This window comes from Danio aesculapii, chromosome 7, assembly GCF_903798145.1.
Source record: "Danio aesculapii chromosome 7, fDanAes4.1, whole genome shotgun sequence".
Classification (NCBI taxonomy): domain Eukaryota; kingdom Metazoa; phylum Chordata; class Actinopteri; order Cypriniformes; family Danionidae; genus Danio; species Danio aesculapii.
In genome coordinates, this window is record NC_079441.1 from 15304208 (window position 1) to 15325303 (window position 21096).

Consider the following 21096-nt stretch of genomic DNA (forward strand, 5'->3'; position numbering starts at 1 on the left):
ATGTTTTTTTTTTAGCTTCACAGTTTTCACACATTAATGCTTTAGAAAACAGAAATATTGTTAATGAAGTACTTGATTGGGCATACCATTGGAAATTATTCTAGTACTACATACATCACAGAGATCAAAACTGACTTTTTGCAGTTTAGAAAACATCATTTTAAAATGTTACACTGTAGGTTACATCCTTGAAGGACCTTTAGGCTACATTCACACGGCAGGCAAATGCGGACCAAATCCATTGTTTATTTATTATAATTTTTTGCCCACATGTAACTTATATAGTGAATATCACATAGTGCATGCAATCTAATCTTTTCAATTCCAATTTGCATTACTTTCATATGTGGTATTAAGTCCGACACAGATCATATGTTTTGTATTGCAACTATAATGTTAACAGTTTGTCAGACTTCATGCAACTTTTATATAATTTTTGATTGACATGCCTCATCATTCTGGCACACAGAGCATTTGATTGGTCAGTAGATTTGATGAGAAAGTAAAGTTTGAGGTGATGTCAAAAAAATTGTTGATCCATTTAGGCACAAGTGACAAACTGCAAACTTTAGATTTTTATATCAGGTTGCAAATGCTTGATGCAATTTTTGTAACTGTTTTAGAGCACACTAGTTTATGTAGATATCCTTAAAACTAACCTAACAATAAATATATATTATTTAATTAGCCTTTTAACACTGAGTGAAGCAAAAAAACAAACAAAAGCAAAACAAAACAAAATGGCTATTTTCATTTATTCATTAATTCATTTTTCTTCGGCTTAGTCCCTTCATTAATCAGGGGTCGTCACAACGGAATGAACCGCAGACTTATCCAGCATATGTTTTAAGCAGCAGATGCCCTTCCAGCCGCAACCCATCACTGGGAAACACTTGTTCACACACATACACTACAGACAATTTAGCTTACCCAATTCACCTATAGCGCATGTCTTCTTTGGACTTGTCGGGGAAACCGGAGCACCCGGAGGAAACCCACATGAACACGGAGAGAACATGCAAACTCCACACAGAAATGCCAACTGACCCAGCTGGGGCTCGAACCAGCGACCTTCTTGCTGTGAGGTAACAGCGCTACCCACTGCGTCACCGCGCCACCTGGCTGCTATTTTAGTACAACCATATTACAACAAAAAAAGCTTCAACAAAACAACAAAAAAAGCTTCTTAATGCATAAAGAGGAATACATGGCCTTACTGAGCTGATGCTTTAAACCTTTTTTTATATTGACCTTGTATATGTAAAAGTGGGAGCCGCCATTAAATCCTTATTGGCTCAAGACTCTCATTCACTTTGGTTATTAGCTGTATAATTTTTTTTTATTATTATATTATATTTATGTATTGTCATAAACACAATTGTTTATAAAGCAGTTAGTTGGATCATTTACTGCTGTTCGTTATTCCTAGTCATTCCCACATAGGCAATTGAATCAGAAGTTCTATAACATTCACAAAAAAAGAGCTTACTTCCTCATTGCAGCATAACAAGAAGCATTGGGGCTTCTTTAATGTGTTACTGAAGAAAAAAATCAAGTCTTGGATGGCCAGTGGGTGAGTACATTTACATAAAAAAATCACATTTGTAGGTCTAGTATTTTTTGCTTTATTGGTTTCAGTGCATTCTGCTCTTTAATGCTACACTGTAAAACCTAATAAGTTAGGGTACCTCAAACCATTTGAGGAAACCGATTGCAACAAACCATTTAGGTTCAAAAACTAATCCTAATGAGTACTGTGAATTTAATACATTTGAGTAAACGAAGCAATTTGAGCACAGTTAAACCCAATAAATGAAGAGAACTCAAACCAACCGAGTACTGTAAAACCCAATAAGTTAAGGCAACTCAAACCGTTTGACGAAACTGATTGCTACAAACCATTTGAGTTAAAAAACTAATCTATAGAAGTACTGTGAACTTACTCCATTTAAGTTGAGTAATTAACTAGGGCCAGACGGAATCTGCGGACATTTTTTGCCATTTCTGCGCAGAATTGTGTTAAAAATCTGCGGATTTATGTGGAATTAAGTATCATAACTAAAACTATAAAGTAATAAGTAATACCTTTTTAACTTTTATTTAAATTTTACAATGCAAACCTAATTAGATCGATTTTATTTGGCAAACAAAGCAAGTGTTTCATATAATATATCTACTAAAAGACAGAAAATATTACTTTATAAACTGTATTGTAAATAAATCATATCAATATTTTCATATGAGTCAATAATATTGTGTGGGCTCACTCATTACCTTCAAAACTGGGTCACTATCCTAGTTCAATAAATACATCTATAACTTGTTTGATGAATCATTGACTGTTTGTTGCTTGTGGTGAATTTGAACGACGAGTCATGAGAAGTGAAGAAGACAAAAGTTTTGGTAAAACAATGCCATTATTTTATTAAAGTTCATAACAACATTGAAATCAAATGTACGTTACAAACTGTATTGTAAATAAATCATATCAATATTTTCATATTAGTCAATAATATTACTGTAATTAATTTAAAAACTAAATAAATATAAATTTACACACATTTACACAAGTAAATAAACAGAATAAATGACGGGCTAAAAATCTGCGGGCGCAGATTCCGTGTGGGCCTAATCATTGCCTTCAAAACTCTTTTCAAATGAGTTGAATTAACTTTTAGTAAATTTTGAGATAGCTACACTCATTTCATTTAATAAAGTTGACTGTTGGATTTTACAGTGTAGATGTTAATGCAATAATACTAATTTATACTATCTAATGTTAGATAGTACACAGATTAAACACACAGATGTTATTTTTTCCATTTTGGTTAATTTAAAAACATGAGTCACCTTGACTTTTGAGTCAAATGTTTGCAGTATCTTGTTGTTTTTCCTATACTTATATAATATAATATAAAGGTTGACTTTAATTATTAGTGATTGTATTGTGAGTGGAACACCATTTATTTTAATCCACTTTTTGAAATAAATAGATGAGCAGAACTTTATAAAATTATTCTTTTGCAAAAGTGTTGTCCTTTCTCATGTTTAGATCACATTAATATATAGATAACAATCACTTTCATTTGCAGATTATATTAATCTCTGATGTAAAATCCTCAGGTGAGTATGGTATTTATACAAGTTAAAACATTTCTGTTCAAATTTGAGATTATTCAGATTTTTCTTTGATTCATTTATGGTAATTCTTTGATTAATTGTGACTATCTGATACTTAACATGTTTCTTGCTCTAGACCAAACAACTGAGAGAGCATCAAACGAAGAGAGGTGTTAAAAGCAGGTCTTAAAATAGTGTTTGTGGTTATGATGCAGAACAAAGTGTGAAAGATAATTTCTGTTGATGGAAATCTTAGCCATTATGTGTGCAGAGGAGAAGATTTTTAAATATTCTTTTATATGACATGTTGCATCAAAAATAAAACTCATAGACTGCATGAAGTTCATTATGATAATTATAGTTGTTTTTGTTATTGTTGTTGTTATATAATAGCTTCCCAGTACAATCTTCAAAATAAAGTTCCAAAAAAGCTGTTTTCCAGAATAATTTTGTTTCCCCAAAAATGTCTTATTATGAATAATTTAGTGATCTAATGAATGCTTCTTTGCTACACAATTGTAAAGTAAGTACATTTTAATTTATTAGCATTGATGGTTCTATGAAGAATCTATTAAAGTTTATTTAAAATGTTCTTTAAATCAGCAGTTTCTTTAAATGAGCACTTCAAACTGAGGTTAAGGGAACCCCAAAGGGCAGTTAAGCTGGTTCCCTGTTAATATTAAATACTTTGAAGTGATTTGTCATTGTAAGATCAGTCATCTTTGTGCAACCTTGTGTCTTTTTATTATTTGACCAATGTTCAAAAAGAATGCTCTTGAAAGAGATAAAAATCAAGTGTTGAGGTGGAGGTTTTGTGCACATTACATGCAGCTTGACCTATTTCACCACATTTTTCTCTTATGTGGTCTGAAGTGTCATTTATTGGGCTGGTATTTAGAGTATTGAAACCTTTATTGAGACCTTTATTGAGATATTTTTCCATATAAAGGCCTTTTCCATAATTAGTCTATTATTTATAAGTTCCAGGAAGTTAAAAGGCTAGCTAATATTTGTATATTTTATTACTTGGCCTTCAACAATTAAGGCATTATAAGACATTCACAAATAATAAATTCAGATTGCTGTGGATTATTGTTTGATATTAACGTTACCTGTCAGGCCAAATTATTTCAAAAGTACAAAACAGGATTAAGAATAAATATCCAACTGTTTTACTCACTTTCAAGTGATCTCCTGCGTACTTCAGTGTAAATATTTTGTTTAGCTTTTACATAAAATTGACGGACTCTCATAACCGACCAGGCAGGATAGATAAGAAAATCAATATCTCGAAAAAACGACTTGGTGACTCATCAAAATATACAACCAATCATTGTTAGGATTACATATTCAGAGACCAATCAGCGTTCAGCATCATGTAACGCTTCTTCAAACCAGTAGCAAACAACCAGTAACGAATTAATATTTAACAGAACAAAATACTAATTAAGGAAGTTACCCGAAACAATTGAAAAACGGCAGGACATTATACGTTTGTCGTATGGAAGAAACAGGCTGGTGTTCACATTCGCAAATGTGAGTAGATGTTGGACCGAATGTGTCAAATATAAAATTTTCAAAGAACATGTACAGTTACCACAACATGATCAACGTTAGGCAGGCCCAACGCTAACGTTATTTGTTTGTTGGTTTACTATTATTGTTGTGTTCTGATAAATTGGGCTAGCTAAACATATCAAGAGGATTTTATTAATATTTATCTATCAGTAAATCTGTATCTATCATTAAAATGATTTAACATTAAATTTAGGTATGATTTAACTCTCCTGTGAAATTTTAACCTCAGTTGTTTCAGATAAGCTCAAGTAAAAAGTTATTAGCGTATTTTTTACATCAGCTGGAAACACCCTGGAAGTGTAAATAAATGTTTAGAACAAAGCAAAGAGACTTTATTCATTTATTTTTTTTTATTAAATGCCATGTTTGGTAATTGTTTAAATTGACTTACTTGATGTATTTTGTCTCTCTAAAGTATTACATTAACTGTATATTGCATTATTTAAGTTTCGCTTACCTGGTCATTATCCTAGTTCAATAAATATATCTATAACTTGTTTGATGAATCATTGACTGTTTGTTGCTTGTGGTGACTTTGAACTACGAGTCACTAGAAGTGAAGAAGACAAAAGTTTTGGTAAAACAATGCCATTATTTTATTAAAGTTCATAACAACATTGAAATCAATATATGTAGTCTATACAGGAAAATATGTAAAGTTATCTTTTCTTATACAGTTTATTACTGAATTATTCTTTGATGCTGTAACCTCTGGCAGTGGAGTAGACCACATTTGTGTATGAGCCTTTTTCAGTCTCATGTCTGTTTCTTCCAGAGAAATGAACAGCTGCGTAGCTTATATCCTCAGAAACACCCTAAAATCAACATTGATTAAATAAGAACCAAAGCACTCCACACATAAAACACATAAAGCAATATATATAAAAAATGTACCTCATTAGCAGGAGTAGAAGTATGTGTGGTTTGTAATGGCTGGGTTTCTATAATGACAATTCACTTTTTCAGTTTCACTAATCACACTTTTATTCTTTTTTGTTAGTTAAATACATTTTTTTAATGTAAAATGATACATACATAACTTGCTGAGTACTTTAAAACACGTTTACTTCATATTTCAGTGATAAAATAACACTGTGTAATGTAAACATGAACAGTTATAGAGCTTAGGTCAGATGCAATATAAATCAGTGTTAATAATGCTCTATTTATCAACATTATACAACATTATGATTGATCATCAGAAAATGGCTTACCTGAAAATATCTCTTGTTGTCTTTGTGCTCTCTTACATAGAAGAATAACGATGATCACCAAGCAAAATATATTTGTTGATACCAAAACAGGGACCTTAACGTCAGTCCAGGAGAATTTAGAACTTGCTTCTAAGAATAAAATAAATAAAAGATGTAAATATTCAAACTGCAACTAAAATGTTTTAATCTAGCATTTGTGTTTCTCTCACCTCTAATATTAATCCTGCTTCCATTACCAAACAGTATCTCTCCACACGTGGCCACAGCGCAGTAGTAAACCCCAGCATCAGCTAAACTGAGGTTCTTCTTGGGCAAATTGTAGATACAGGACTGCACGTTGGAGTCTTTCGCAGAGCTCATCTCACATTGATCAGTCGTGTTTCCATCCTTGTAAATGAGTCCTGGATGTGAATCTCCAGATTCATGTCTAAACCAGTAGATTCTCTGATTTTCATCACATCTCTCAGTAAGAACTGAACAGTGAAGATTCACAGAGTCTCCTGGATTAAACTCAAGCTCATGTTCAGTACCCAACTCCGGTCCAGACAAAAACTGCTTAATGTGATGTTGTTTTGCACTTGCATCTGAAATTACAGTTCACAAAAAAAAGATGTTTGCTGTTTGTTCAAACTACTTATTTAAAATGAGCTGAAATAACACAAATCTTGAGATTTTGGGGGGGACGACAACACAGTTTTATATTCAATCCACTTCAATTTGTAAAAACTAATAAGTCAAATTAATTCCTTAATGTTGTCCCAGGACAAATCGATTTTGTGGCACCGAGCATTTTTTTTTACAGTGTAACAGTCTATCAATAATTTATCCGCTAACGAGAGTTACAGTTGTCTTACAGTAGTTACTTATAGCCACTTATGAATCTGTTTTTCATTAGCACTAGGAGTGTGACTGTATTTTGCTGGATTTACTTACCTTTATAGTTTAAAAAGAGCCCATTACTAAAAGTAATAAGATCGTAGTCACGAGCACCGCAGTAATAGATTCCAGTGTCTGAGGGCTTTGCTTCTTTTAAAATTAAAACAAAAGTATTTTTTTCCTTTTGAACTGATATTCTGTGGTTGTTCCTGAATTCTCCATAAAACACTGGTGTTGAAGCTTCAGCGTAAAGACTGACGATGCACGTCGGAGCTTCTCCAAGAGTTTGCTTAAACCAGGAGAAGTAGTTTCCATGATTTTGAGAAATGAAACACTCCAATGTCACAGTTTGATCAGCAGTGAAGCTTTCAAGGGCTTTCTTTTGAACTACTGTAGCATATGTGATGAAGCCTGAAAAGAGAAAAGCACAAGTAAACTCAGAATAACATATTCCGAAAAATAAGATTAAACATTACAGAATAAACCCCTCTTCCAGAGCAAACACACCTGTCCTGAAGGATAGAAAAAATATGAGGAGAAATGCTATCATAGTTGAGGTGCTTTGTGCATTCAGCCACATCTTAGGGAGTGTTTTTGTAAGATGTGTAGGTTTAGGGGAATCAGGTTTTGTCTTTTTGATTTAGACGGTGTCTGATTGGCTGTTGTGATTTTTCCATTCAGGCCTTCTGACCTGAGATGTACAACGTGTGGTGTGGTTTAGTTCTTCTGTTCGTGATTGGAGCTTCTCTGAGTCTGAGTGTGGTGTACCGTAATGATCAACAGGTAATACTGTATTATTGTTAAGTCTCAAGTTCAGTAGTTTTTGGCCTATTAAAAACAAATAAAAAAATAAATAAATTGACATTGAGTTTACTGTGTAACAAAGAACATTTTTTTATTTGATTAACTCAACTGATAACCAGTCAGTATCAACTTTAATTTGATCATACTCACAAAATTATGTATACTGTACATATAAAATAAATATATTGAATATATTTGAATGTTGTCACAGTTTGTACAGCTTTAAAAACTACGTACAGTTGTATTACAGTAAATTCAGCCTTCTATAAATGTTGAGCACACATTGCATGATTTTAATGCTTAATCTATTATTAAATACCCAGACTATGTTCACAAATATGGCCACTAACAATATTGTCTGTCATACAAAACATCAGCTAATGTACCGGTGCCCCCTAATTGTAGTCATTGGTAAAACACATTTTCAAAACGCATCCCTATGGTCTCAATCTATTTTTTAATCTTGAAACATTCCCCCAAAATGTCACTCAGTTGTATTTACAATTTACAATTTTATTTATAAATGAAAAATGTATTTCAGTTCACATTGCATGAATTAAGCAGTAGAATGTGTTAGACCTTATGATTTTGTGTCTAAAAACAGCACTGAATGCTAAAGGGTATTGAAATAATGAATTGGGTTTCTGTAAGAATTTTGCTCAGATAAATATGGAATGAACTAGTGCACGATGCTATCCAGAACATCTACCCAAAAATTGTGCTAGCATGCAAAAAAGATCACCATTTATGTATATGCTTTTTCTTATATACTATAATATACTATTATCAAAAAATCTATTTGCATCATCGTCATCATTTTATATTTATATATGCGTACAATTATTACTCTATATATATATATATATATATATATATATATATATATATATGTATATATGTATGTATGTATGTATGTATGTATGTATGTATGTATGTATGTATGTATGCATGTATGTATGTATGTGTGTGTGTGTGTGTGTGTGTATATTTATTTATTTATTTATTTATTTATTTATTTATTTATTTATTTATTTATTTATATTCTAGAGGGTTGGTTGTTTGGACAAATTCTAAACATAGCCAGCTGTCGAACTGCCATTTGAGTTTCACTGAAATAAGATTGTGTATGGAAAGTTTTACCCACAGAGACCTAAGCGTGCTTAACACTGCTTGTTTATTCAATGTTACTTTCAGAAACCATGGCTGACCGCAACCTGAGCACTCTGAATTGAATGTGATGTCTTAAATGTATTTAGTGGCATACGTTTGCTTTCGAAACCGCTAGTTGCCGTGTGAAAGCAGCTAAAGTGTGGTATGCAAGCAGTTGCATGCTTTAACATTGCATTGACATTAACACTTCAAAACAAAATGTTATGAATAAAACATACTATTTATTTTCAGTGATCAAACATTTGGTGCAAAATATGCATTGTGTGTTTTGGACCATAAGTTAAAGTCTTTGATTTTGTTAAAGATCTAGCCTTTTAAAGTTGCTTTTATTTCATAGTATTTTTGATGCAGCTGCAGCACAAAACAATAACTATTAATTAATAGTATTTTAGCTAATAGATACGTTTTTTTTTATTTTTATTAAACTCATTTTCAGATTAATGTTTTTTTTTTGATTGAATATTTAACGGATTTTTTGAAAATGATTAAAGTAGATATCTGCTTTTGCAAATTACTCTTCATATAAATTGGTTTTAATGCTGTGGTCTCATGTTTTCACTTCTATGTCAGATAATATAAAAATGTTGTGGTTTTGATTTTTAGCTCCGGTGTCTTAAAATGTCTTTTCTTTTAATAACATGAAGTGCGGCGCAACATCAGAAAGAGCTTTATTGCCAGGTATGTTCACACATACGAGGAATTTGTTTTTGTGACAGAGCTTCTACAGTGCAACAGGATAACAGAGACAGGACAAAAAACAGATAATAAATATATTTTTTAAAAATACAAGTAAGTAGTGAATGCGTAAGTAGTGAATTACATAGGAGATAATTAAGGCATGCTTTTTTGAAAAAGTCACTTATTGTCAGTAGATCTCATAACAGCTAAATCTGATGTATTACATAAGAATTATTTTTACATTTTTATTTCATAGCAACATTTTAGGGTGTGCTTTTATAATAGCTTGACAGTCAAAATCACCTTTGTTTAATGCAAGTTATTGTCATCACTGACTTATCACCTTAGTTAAAAACAAGGGGTATTTTGTGTGTGGTTATGGAAAGAGGTGTGTCAGTCGTGAAGTGTTTGTGTTTGTGTGGTTTAGCTTTGAGAACTAAGCTTGGGTCAGTTTGGTGGGTGGAAAACTGTCAATCTGATGATGGGCTAAGAGATTCACACACTGACATTCAGACATTTAACAAAACCTTTGTGTGGTTTATTTATTATTTATAGAATTTTAAACAGTTGCACACACAATCAGAAATATTCTTTTTAAAGTAACATTTTACTGCTATGTAATGGACTATTATTAAAATGTTTATGATGTACTATTGCAGCTTACGTAGTAACCATTATGAAATGATGTAATAATTTGCATAGCTATTTTAGATATGTATATTTACGGCTTTGTAATTTGGTCCGCTGAAGTTTCCCTCTGCACGTCTTGCTTTACTCTGAAGAGCTTCTTCCTGTCAGGGTCTATACAGGAAATTACATCACTCTCAACCCCTGCCTTTTGAATACGTTACATGTTCATAATACAGCAGATCAAAATAAAGGTCAAAATACTTAAATGGCTTTCTGCACATTTGATGCTCTTAACTTTTATCATGTGCAATAGTAAACACTGCAGAGTGCACTTATATTTTATAAGTACAGCAATAGTCTATAAATATTAGAGCCTTGACAATACATTAGGTTACATTAATTGATCGGGTGTCATCTTGTAGCAGAATATATAACTTCTATATCTTCATTATGTCTGGCTGCTCTTCTGGTTTTCTGTTTTGAGAATCGTAGAGCTGCATACACTGATGAATGAGCCTCCTGAAACACATTTAATGACAGTGGTGTTACTTTTCTCACTGTGCAAAAATAAAATGTTAAAAATAATCAAAACATATACAAAATAAACAGTGAAGAAACAAGCATTATTATCTGCATCTGACTAAATTCTCTTATGAATTTACAATTGAACTTTTTGATGTTTTTTTTACCTATTTTACTTACTACTTTTTGAAAATAACCATACAGTTAAGCATTTTTATTAATTATTAAATATATTTATTAATATATTATTTATATATTTGTTAAAGGGGAAATGAAGCACTCAGTCAAGTTTACCTTATTTTGTACATTGGATTCCACTTTAATGAAAATATATTAAAGAAACTCGATTAATGTTCCCTGCGCTGAACAGAAACAATGGAAGTAAAGGAGACTGTAAAGCCTACTTCAAACCCAATGTGTGGAGTTGTAGATGTGGAGCTGCTGCAAATACAAGAATCAGATGTGTGTCTAATATAAAAGCATAGATATTTATTCTATTTTTCTTTTTTCCCATTTTAGTTACCGATCATTTGATGCGCTTTGATTCACTCTCTGGATAACGCTGCCTGACAGCCTGTCTGGGTTTGTAACGGACTGAACACAGACATATTTCCTTTATTATTATCATTATTATTAAAATGTATTATTAAATACTCTACCAGAGAGTTAGATTCTCAAATAATTACAAACAAACTAATAAATAAAAAAATAAAAATTAAGCAATGTAGTAATTAAGAGGGACAGTTCACACAAAAATAACAATTTAATCACTAATTACTCACCCTCCAGGGGTTCCAAAGTAGTATTCTCCAAGTAGTATTAGGACTGCACAGTATAGTTTCAGCATTGATATTGCAATGTGATTATTATATTGCAGAATAAAAAATATCAAAATGTGTGGGAAACCTAGAGAAGATACTTTGAAGAATACTGGAAATGGGTAACAACTGAACCAAAATCAAATGCCATCAAAGTCACTGGTTAATGATTTCAAACATTTCTCAAAAAATCTATTGTGTTCAACATAAGAAACTCAAAACGTTTCACTTAAAATGGTTAAATGCTAAAATGGTTAAATGTTAAACAGAAAACAACAGGCTGTATGTATTTGATGCGAAGAATGTTGATAAACACTGATATTGGAGATTATTTTATGGTTTTGGAAACAAATATCAGATTTTCAAAAAAATCACTTTTGCATACTTTTTTTTTTTTATGTCTACATGGAATTAGTTTTAAAAGCTTTGCATTTTATTTGTGAATTTAAAAATATTTTTTTTATCTTGATTATTATTTCCAAAAGGTAGTCAAAAACAGATAAAAAAAAATTTAGGTAAAAGTTTACCTCATGATGTTGTGTTGCATGCTGATTCTCATCTGTCGACACAGAGAAGGACATATTTATCTCTTAGGGTTTTCTTTATTAAATTTGAAAGATTTTTATTAATCAAGAATGTGCTGTTACCTTTTTTGTGTATTTTTCTTATTTTAATAATAAAAAGGGTGAGAGTAACAATGAGAAGAATAACAGTAATGCCACCAAAAATAAAGGTCAGCGTATAGAAAGTGTTTCCAGAACAGTCTTTTGTAGAGATCGGAACCTTAAGATCTGTTACAAAATAAAGTCACATTTCAGTCTATAGATTAATATAATGCTGTATATGAAGTTATAAGTGATAGTAATTGTTAGATTATAACCTGTATTTGTGTTTGTAACTGTATTTGTGACTGTTTCATTTTTCAGAGAGGCATCACTTTTCACTGCGCAGTAAAGTAAGGATTAAAAGATGAGTCATTTAGCGTATCAAAACAACTTCTCTAGCATCACTAAAACACAGCTCTGAAAAAAGGATGAAAACTATTACTGTGAGCAGCTACAGTATAATGACTGAAAGCTATTTTTCTAACAGTATTTCTGATAAAGAAAGTTTACCTTTAATGTCTAGATGTACTCCATCACCAAACACAATTTTCCAAGAGTTCCAACCACAGAAGTACAGAGCAGAATCAGAAATATCCACATTTAAAATACTTAGTGATGTGTTTTCTGTGTTAAGAAACATCACAAAGCGGTCTGGTTGAAAATCATTTAGGTATTTTAAATGTAGTTCCTTAAGCTGGTAGCTTATCATCTTGTGTACAATGTTAAGAGGTACAGCACCATGTTTCTGCTTGAACCAGTGTATATTTTCTCCAGTGTTTGCGGTGTGTTTACACCAAATAGTGACATTTTCTCCTGGTTGAGCTGATATATTGACTATCTGAGAGGATTTGACAAGTGAAAACAAACCTAAAATTCAGAGAAATTACATTTTTATTTAAAATCCTAATAACATACAAAACATTTTTCCCACAAAAGCTGTTTTTAAAGAATATAATTCTGCATGATTAAGGTATTTTTAGTGCAGTAACACTTACCCATCAACAGAGCTGAAATTAATAAACACACCATTGTTGTATATTAGTCTAGATCCAACGAGGAGATTAAGATGAGGAAACCAATCTGCTGTATTTATATCTGGGGCGTGGCTTTTTGCTATGCAAACCTATGATAAACCTGCCAATCAGCTGGCCAGTGCACAGCTTGCATTGGTAATTCAAAACTAGATACACAAATCAAAAGCAGATATATTGATTATTGACATTAATTTGATGATTGGTTTCCTGCTTTTGGTCCCCAAGATCAAAATAGTGTCTGCAGCTCTTTCAGTTTTTATTTTATTTTATTTGAAACTATCTGGCAGTTGAACAACTACAATTTGAAACTGAGCATATCATTATAACAGTTATATTTGGATAATGTAGTGATTATATTATTGGAATAATTAAGAATCCAAACTGAGATTAACTTAAAAGTTTTTAAGCTCGACTGAAACTCACAGTTTTGTGAATTGGAGGATAAAGTAATTTTCAGAGTCAAACCTTGTTATAATGCATCAAAAAAAAAAAAAGAAAAAAAAAAGACAGAATGCAGAGGAAATCTGCTTATAAAGACTCTCAGTCAATGCAATAATTACATTTCTTAAAGTAAAACAGTGATAACATTCAGATATTAACTGAAGCATACATATTTAAACAACAAAAAATATTTTAAATTATAAATTTGAAGTAGTATCAGACAGAAACTGTGCACAGCATGTCCTCAGCATGTCTTCTGGAAGATTTGGGTCTCTTGTTTGCAAAATGCACAGCTGCGTATTCTACAGAATCATTTTCCTGCAAAGTACAAATATTTATGTTAAAATACTACACTGTAAAAAAAAAAAAAAAAAAAAAAACATGAATATGCACTGGAATATGCACTTTCCATTGTTTGTAATATACAGATCTTTAACATTCATATAGTTATATATTCATAAGTTATATATTTCATTATGGGACCTTGATCTCTGCTCTGTCGACATTTGAGGTTGGAAAGTGAACTCTGCTGTTTAGCAAAGTGACTTTTATTGCCATTTTAGTAGTTTATTATAATATATAGAGAAATAGGTCTGTAAAATAACTGAAAATACTGAAAGTTACATGTTTTTGTATTATAATTTACATCACAAATCCAGACAATGTATCTTACAAATGTCAATAAATGTCACTTTTCAAACCTTTCAGCATCAAAAATTGTTGAAGGAAAATTAAGTTCACACAATGCAATTCAAAAGCACACTGTAAAGTTTTTTTTTTATTATACTGTAGTTTTTGTCTTGTTTTATAGTCAAAATATTAAGAAATTCTTAAATCAAGTAAAAAATATTGTCTTGTTTTCAGAAATAATAAGTCAAAATTAAATGAATTTTCCCTAAAATGATCTGCTGATGGGTTAAGCAAAATAAAAAGATTTAAAATCTAAAATAAGATTATCAGCTTACCCCATTGGCAGATTATTTAGATTGTTTTAAGCAAAAACTCACTTAATTTTGCTTGTCTAAAAGTGCTTCTTGATTTCAGAAATTTCTAGATATATGAGCAAGAAACAATATAAACACTCAATAAAAAAAGCCCTTTTTGCTGTACATAAATACGAGGGTAAAAAATCACGAATCACTAATACGAAAAATGTTATTTTACGAGTATTTTTACAGTTTAAAGCAATCACAAAATATTACAGCCGATCACTGCACCCAGAGACACAAATCAACAACAACTGACACTTTTGTTGGATTAATATGTACTGTTTACTGTAGTTTGTCAGGTGTACTGTAATGAAGCGATCTATCGTGTCGGTCTAGGTCTGTCAGTGCATGTGAATAAGCCTGTAGATTTTATCCCAAAGCTTTTCGATACTGTTTTTTTTTTTTTTCTTAATCTTTAATATAAATTTTACAACAAAAAGCATCAAATGCAACTTCTGACCTCCTTTATAGCCAACTAAATTAGAAATAATCTACAGTCCAAATACAATAATATGTAACACTACAAAATAATAATATATACTGTAAAAAAAAACTATGAAATTAAATAGAGTTTTTTTTATAATTATGCTTTTAGTTTACCACAAGTTTAGCTGAAATTATGGAAATTTTTTTTAAAGATTTCACCCAAAAATGATAATTTACTCACCCTTCGCTTGTTTTAAACTCTTGAGTTTTTTTTCTGCTGTTGAACTCAAAAGAAGATATTTTAAGAGAAAGCTGGAAACATTAATCACTGACTTCCATAGTATGTGTTTTTCCTACTATGGATGTCAATGATTAAAAGTTTTTAGCTTTCTTCAAAATATATATGTATATATATTGAGAAGAAAGAAACTCATAAAGGTCTGGAATCACTTGAGAGTGAGTAAATAGTGCTTGAATTTAGTTTTTTGGATAAACCATGCCTTAAATATCAAAATGCATACTTTTAAAAGTATTCCCATGCAACAAATAAGCATTTTTCTACTGACTGTGAAAGGCATTAATTTTTAAAATGAGTAGATATAGATATTAGTAGAAAAAGTATAAACTGGGGGGGAACCACTTCAGTGCCTCACTAGTGGAAACTAAACAAAGACACAAATCTTATTTCTATTTTGCAAAGCTTTAATCTAGACTTTAGAATAATTTAATTTTTAATTTACCTTGTCATCGTGCTGTTGTGTTTGACCTTCAGTAACTGCAACAAAACAAAGACAATCAGTTGTTTAAGATAATAAGGACATAAAAATGTGTAAGCCGGTTTGTTTGTATTGATTTACAAATTTGTTTAACCACATGTAAAAAAAAATACCTTTTTTATGCTTCTGCTGTTTTTGTACCCTCATAATCACCCAAATGAGAGGAAGAACACAAGTGAAAATGATTATGCCACCAAACAGAAGAGTCAGCTTGAAAAAGATGTCCCCAGGACATTCCTCAGTAGATACTCGGCATTCATCATGATCTGAACAAAATATTGAAATTTAAAAATACTTTTTTAGAATTTTATAATACTAAATGTTTTAAATGCGATGCCTTTAATTATTTTGCCCTATAGTTTGATTATATGAACAATCCTTTTATTATACCAGCAGTTTCAACTCAATTTAAAGATTTGAATAACATGTATACCCTCTTTTGAGATTCTTATGTCATATTTCTCTGATCTGGAAACAGCTGTGGCAGTTTTAATTGTAGTTGAACTGTGTTTTTCAGCATGTGCTACAAATGGCAAAGTGAGAAAAACAGCAATAAATATTATATGAAAAATACTGTATAGAGGGAGAGATTTAAAATGATTACCTTTGACTTCAAGGCTTGTTCCATTGCCAAATTTCAAGGGATATCCCATAAATCCACAAAAGTAGAAGCCAGAATCAGATGTTGTCACATTTATAATTGTTAGTAAAGTGCTTTTGATGGATTGATTCATGACAAGATGATCCTTTGTATAATCATTATAATAATTTGGTTCTACCTTCTGTAGACTTTCAGTGAATAACATGTGAACAATAGTAATGGGCACAGCACCGTCTGTTTGCTTAAACCAGTATAAGCTTCCAGAAACATATATATTGTGTGAACACCACATACTGATAGTTTCTCCTGGCTGAGCTTGTATTATTGCTGTTGAAACCATAACTTTGAGAAAACCTGAAAGTCAATAAACAAGAAAAAAAATCATACAATTAAAAAGAAAATTACATTAAAATGTTTCTTCCGATTTTAATAACTCTCGAGATATGTTGTTACATCTCTTTTTATTGAATAGCATTGTAATTTATATTTGATAATAATACTTACCCATGCCAAAGAGCAATAAAGCTGCAGCTGAAATATGTAACATTTCTGCACTGAGTCAAAGCAGAGCTAAAGAGGAAATTAAGTGGGTGATATCAGTGAGTTTATATATGAGGAGGAGTGGCTTTTTACAGGAAAACTATTGTAGACTTACTAGAGAAAAGGCCAGTGATCGCCACAACTGAAATATAAAAAACTAAATATGAACAGTGTCCATGAAGACCTATTTAGATGCTCATTTGCCTAGATAAATATTAATTTACCCTCATCAGTGTGCAGATAAGTCCAAATGTAATTTGCTAGTCAAGTGAAAGTTTACTTGTATTTGTATACTGTGGCTCAGTGGTTAGCACTGTCACCAAACAGCAAGAAGATCGCTGATTCAAGTCTTGGCTGGGCCAGTTGGCAATTCTGTGTGGAGTTTGCATGTTCTTCCTGTGTTTTCGTGGGTTTCCTCCGGGTGCTCTGGTTTCCCTCACAGTCCAAGGAAATGCGCTAGGTGATTTGAATAAACTGTTGGCTGTAGTGTGTGAGTACATGTGTGAATGCTAGAGTGTATCGGTGTTTTCCAGTATTGGGTTGCAGCTGGAAGGGCATAAAACATATGCTGGAATAGTTGGCGGTTCATTCCGCTGTGGCGACCCTTGATAAATAAGAGACTAAGCTGAAAGAAAATGAATGAATAAATGAATTACACACTTTTTGTTATTGAAAAGAATATTGTCTTACAAATGTGGTTTAGACCACCCTTTAAAAGTTAGGAAACTGTGAATTATGATGTTCTTTGTTTATGTGTTAAGCACATTACGATGATAGCATTGCAAATCAATTTATCCATAGGGATTAATAAAGTCACCTTACTTTAAAAAAAATGTGTTGACATTTTAAGGAAGCCAATTCTGTTCACCAAGGCTTATTTATTTGGTCAATTTCTAAAATATTATTACAATTTTACTGTTTCTTTATTGAATGTAGTTTCAAATTTTAATGATTCCTGATTCGAAGCTGAAGTTTCTTTATTATTACTTCAGTCTTCAGTGTCACATGATTCTTCAGAAATCATATGATATAATGATTTGCTGTGCTATTGTGATCAGTTGATATTGGTACATAATTACTAATAATGAATGATTCTTACACTTACCAGTACTGAAAACATATTTTCTTCCCTCATATTATCGGTGAAACTGTGATATGCTTTACTTAGGGATTCTTTAATAAAAAAAAGTTAAAAATAATAACTTTATTTGCAATTTTTTACATATAAATACATTTGATTCATCAAATACATATTCATCAAAATATTACTTAAAATAAACATCTCTGTCACCATGTATATTTCTAGACCGATACAGTATCACAAAGATGAGGTTTTTAGATCAAGTTTCTGTAGACTAAAGACTGACAATGGATGATGAAGCTTTTCCAAGAGTTTGTTTGAACCAGGAGAAGTAGCTTTTGTGATTTTGAGAAATTAAATAGTCTAAAGTTACAGTGTGACCAGCAGATGTGATCAGCACATGTGGTGAAGCCTGAGAAGAGAAAAGCACAAGTAAACTCAGCAATGCAAAGCAGAATAACATATTTCTAAATATAAGATTAAACTTTACAGATCTTTCAGAGCAAACATACCTGTCCTGATGAGTAGAAATAGTATGAGGAGAAATATGATGAATATGAGGAGATAGTTGAGAAATATGAGGAGATAGTTGAGGTTCTTTGTGCATTTGACCACATATTAGGGAGTGTTTTGTAAGATGTTGCTTGAATGTCTTGGTTTGGGAGAGATGTTTTTTGCTATCTGATCTGGTTGACTGCTGTCTTTTTTTATGTAAAGGCTTTCTGCTGTGCATGCGATGTGGCTTATCTTTTGTTTTTTAGCGTTTGAAGCTTGTTGAGTCTGTGCCCTCAAAGAGCAAGTTATATTATTTAATTTTTTAAATAAAAATTTTTATTATTTAGTTTTTATTAGATTGCTTTAAGCTCAGAATGTAAAGGCTTCCTCTTTTTTTCATCAAACCCACTGACAACCAGCCATTTTTTTAAATTGCATCATATTCACAAAAATATAAATAAAGTCTAAATACATGGGGGTGTCTAAATGTTGTCATACAAATACATTTAGTCCTTTAGCTTTTATCCGATTTACAAATGAGAAAAGCAATAAATGTATCATAAAGAGGCACACCACGTGCTACTGATACAAAGTTTTTTATTGTAATAGTTATTGTTAGCTCTTATTGCTCATTTAGTCATAAGAAGACCATATATTTTGGTGTATTTGGTGTATTTACAAATTGGTGTCACTTAAATTTTTTTGATGCCCAATCAGTTGTTTAACCCAGTGGTTCTTAAACTGGGGGTCACGACCCCTGCGGGGGTCGCAGAATAATTTCAAGGGGTCGCGAGAGTAATTTAAAAATTGTGTAATTTTCAGTGATTATAATAAATATTTTTCAGTATTACAAGTGAAAGCTAATATTTTCAGATTTTTTAAAAAGATATTACTGATTCGTAAAGTATTTAGGACACATTCAAGCAGAATGCATCTTTGTACTTGAAACGCAGCCTTTAGGAACAGTTTAAAACTTGTCATGACAACTTGCCGCAGTAAACAAAGCCTTCAACGCTTGCCCCGCCTTCGCGCTCTTCTTATTGGCCCACTGCTTTAAGAACTGAACACGAATGATTGGTTAAAATCCGCTGTCAATCTCTCAGTCAACGCCTCCTGTCTTCAGATGACAGGAGCTACAACCGCAAAAATGTAAAGCGCTGCAGATGAGAATGAAAACAACACTGGCAGATTTAGTTTTAGAAAAACCTAAAGCTACAAATAATGACACATCTGATTACTGATCATGTGGTGAATGTTAATCCACCATCTACACTTATTAAAGAGTGGATAAAAGACTTTCATTGGCTTCAAGTCCGCTATGATAATAACTAAGGCATTCACTGTAAAGTCTGTGGGATGGAATTTTCAGGTAACTGTTTACCACATCTACACATTTTAAGCACGAGAGTTTCTGTTTAATCCTTTATTTAATCGCCAGATAATGTTAAAATTATGTGTAAAATTTAACACCACGTACACCATCGCAAAAGGGCTTGCACTTGACTTAATATTGCATCTCATGAAAAGAGCAATATTGCTATTAAAATGACGTATGCAAATAATAAGGTATGTCAAAAGCATCTGTGCAATATCAGACACCAGGCGTGAGAACACAGCACAGTTATCGTTAAGAGATTCATTAATGAATTCATGCCAAACAGTGTGTGCAGGGCCGGTGAGCGGTTCGTCCGTGATATCTTTTGGTCACTCAATTGTTATAAAATGTATTTTCTTGTGATAACGGGATTTCATTGAGACATATTTTCCTCACGCATGCATATATATTTTTTGCTTGTTAGTTTTGATTAGTGTTGATTTCAAATGCAATAAATCTGTTTATAAAACTTGTAGTAACAGTGCGATAATTGATGGGAGCCACTAAATTTTGTCTGGTGCGCCTAAATGTTTAAAGTTAGGAGCACCAGTACGGCCAAGCAAAAATGTTAATTTCGAGCCCTGTAATGTATAGTAAATATAGTTAAAATATTGTGAACAGCTTAAAAAAAGCTATTTTTATTGTTTGTATATGCTTTGGCAGTGGGGGGTCGCGAGTTATTGACGATCTTACCTTTGGGGTCGCTGGTTTAAAAGTTTGAGAACCACTGGTTTAACCGGCAGAACATGTCTGTTCCCCTTCGGATGGGGAACTCCAATGCTATGTGGAAACTTCCTCTATGGGGATTTCGTCAGAATCCAATCATCTGAAAGAGTATAAAAACGGGCCAATGAAATGCCAATGAGTTGGCAGCGTCAGCGTGCACAGCTGGCGTCAATGACAATCAGTCATGCTATAAAGACGCAGCGAGTGCCATGCTCGACATCCTTTCGCTTTCAGAGCCTTTCGCGAGTTTCTGAGAGAGTTACTGAGGGTTTCTCCAAGCTGTACTGCAGAGAGAGTTCGAGACGCAGTTCTCCCGGTCCAGAGCGTGTATACGCATCGGCAGTCGGTCGAGCTGGGTTCTTCGCCCTTGCCTGGCGTTCTTTGGCTCCGGTCCTCAAAGAGCGGCTGGTATAAGGAAACAAGTTTCCTAAAAGAGCAACACGGCAGAGCAGCGCGTCTTTTTAAAGATGTCGTTCCGGCCGTGCGTTTCTGGATGTGGTGGTTCCCTGTCCCCGGATGATGGGCACGAGCACTGTGTGGCATGTCTGGGGGTCCAGCACGTCAATGCGGTGCTCGCGGGCAGTTCATGCCGTCATT

The 21096-nt window shown here is 32.4% G+C and overlaps 3 protein-coding genes across 3 annotated transcripts in view; all 3 read right to left on the minus strand.

Moving 5' to 3' along the window:
- nitr12 (novel immune-type receptor 12) overlaps positions 1-7338 on the minus strand; it is a 10450-nt gene extending 3112 nt beyond the window's left edge. The window contains exons 1-4 of the mRNA XM_056462608.1: positions 7296-7338; positions 6846-7199; positions 6122-6496; positions 5913-6038 (exon numbers count right to left, since the gene is read on the minus strand). Coding sequence (XP_056318583.1) covers positions 5913-6038; positions 6122-6496; positions 6846-7199; positions 7296-7338 — 898 coding nt within the window. The remainder of the gene's footprint in view (positions 1-5912; positions 6039-6121; positions 6497-6845; positions 7200-7295) is intronic.
- A 2730-nt stretch (positions 7339-10068) lies between these two features.
- si:ch73-266m14.1 (uncharacterized) lies at positions 10069-12904 on the minus strand. Its single transcript, XM_056461096.1, is given in 5 exon segments — positions 10069-10589; positions 11938-11969; positions 12058-12201; positions 12291-12353; positions 12526-12904. Coding segments are annotated over 5 exon segments (726 nt in total). The 3' UTR covers positions 10069-10481.
- Positions 12905-13541: 637 nt separating this feature from the next.
- Positions 13542-16840, minus strand: LOC130231714 (uncharacterized). The gene is made up of 6 exons (XM_056461095.1): positions 16787-16840; positions 16286-16636; positions 16115-16204; positions 15795-15947; positions 15646-15680; positions 13542-13808 (listed from the first exon to the last, which is right to left on the minus strand). The coding sequence occupies exons 1-6, from the start codon at positions 16827-16829 to the stop codon at positions 13707-13709; spliced, it is 774 nt and encodes a 257-aa protein (XP_056317070.1). The 5' UTR covers positions 16830-16840; the 3' UTR covers positions 13542-13706.
- Positions 16841-21096: the final 4256 nt, after the last annotated feature.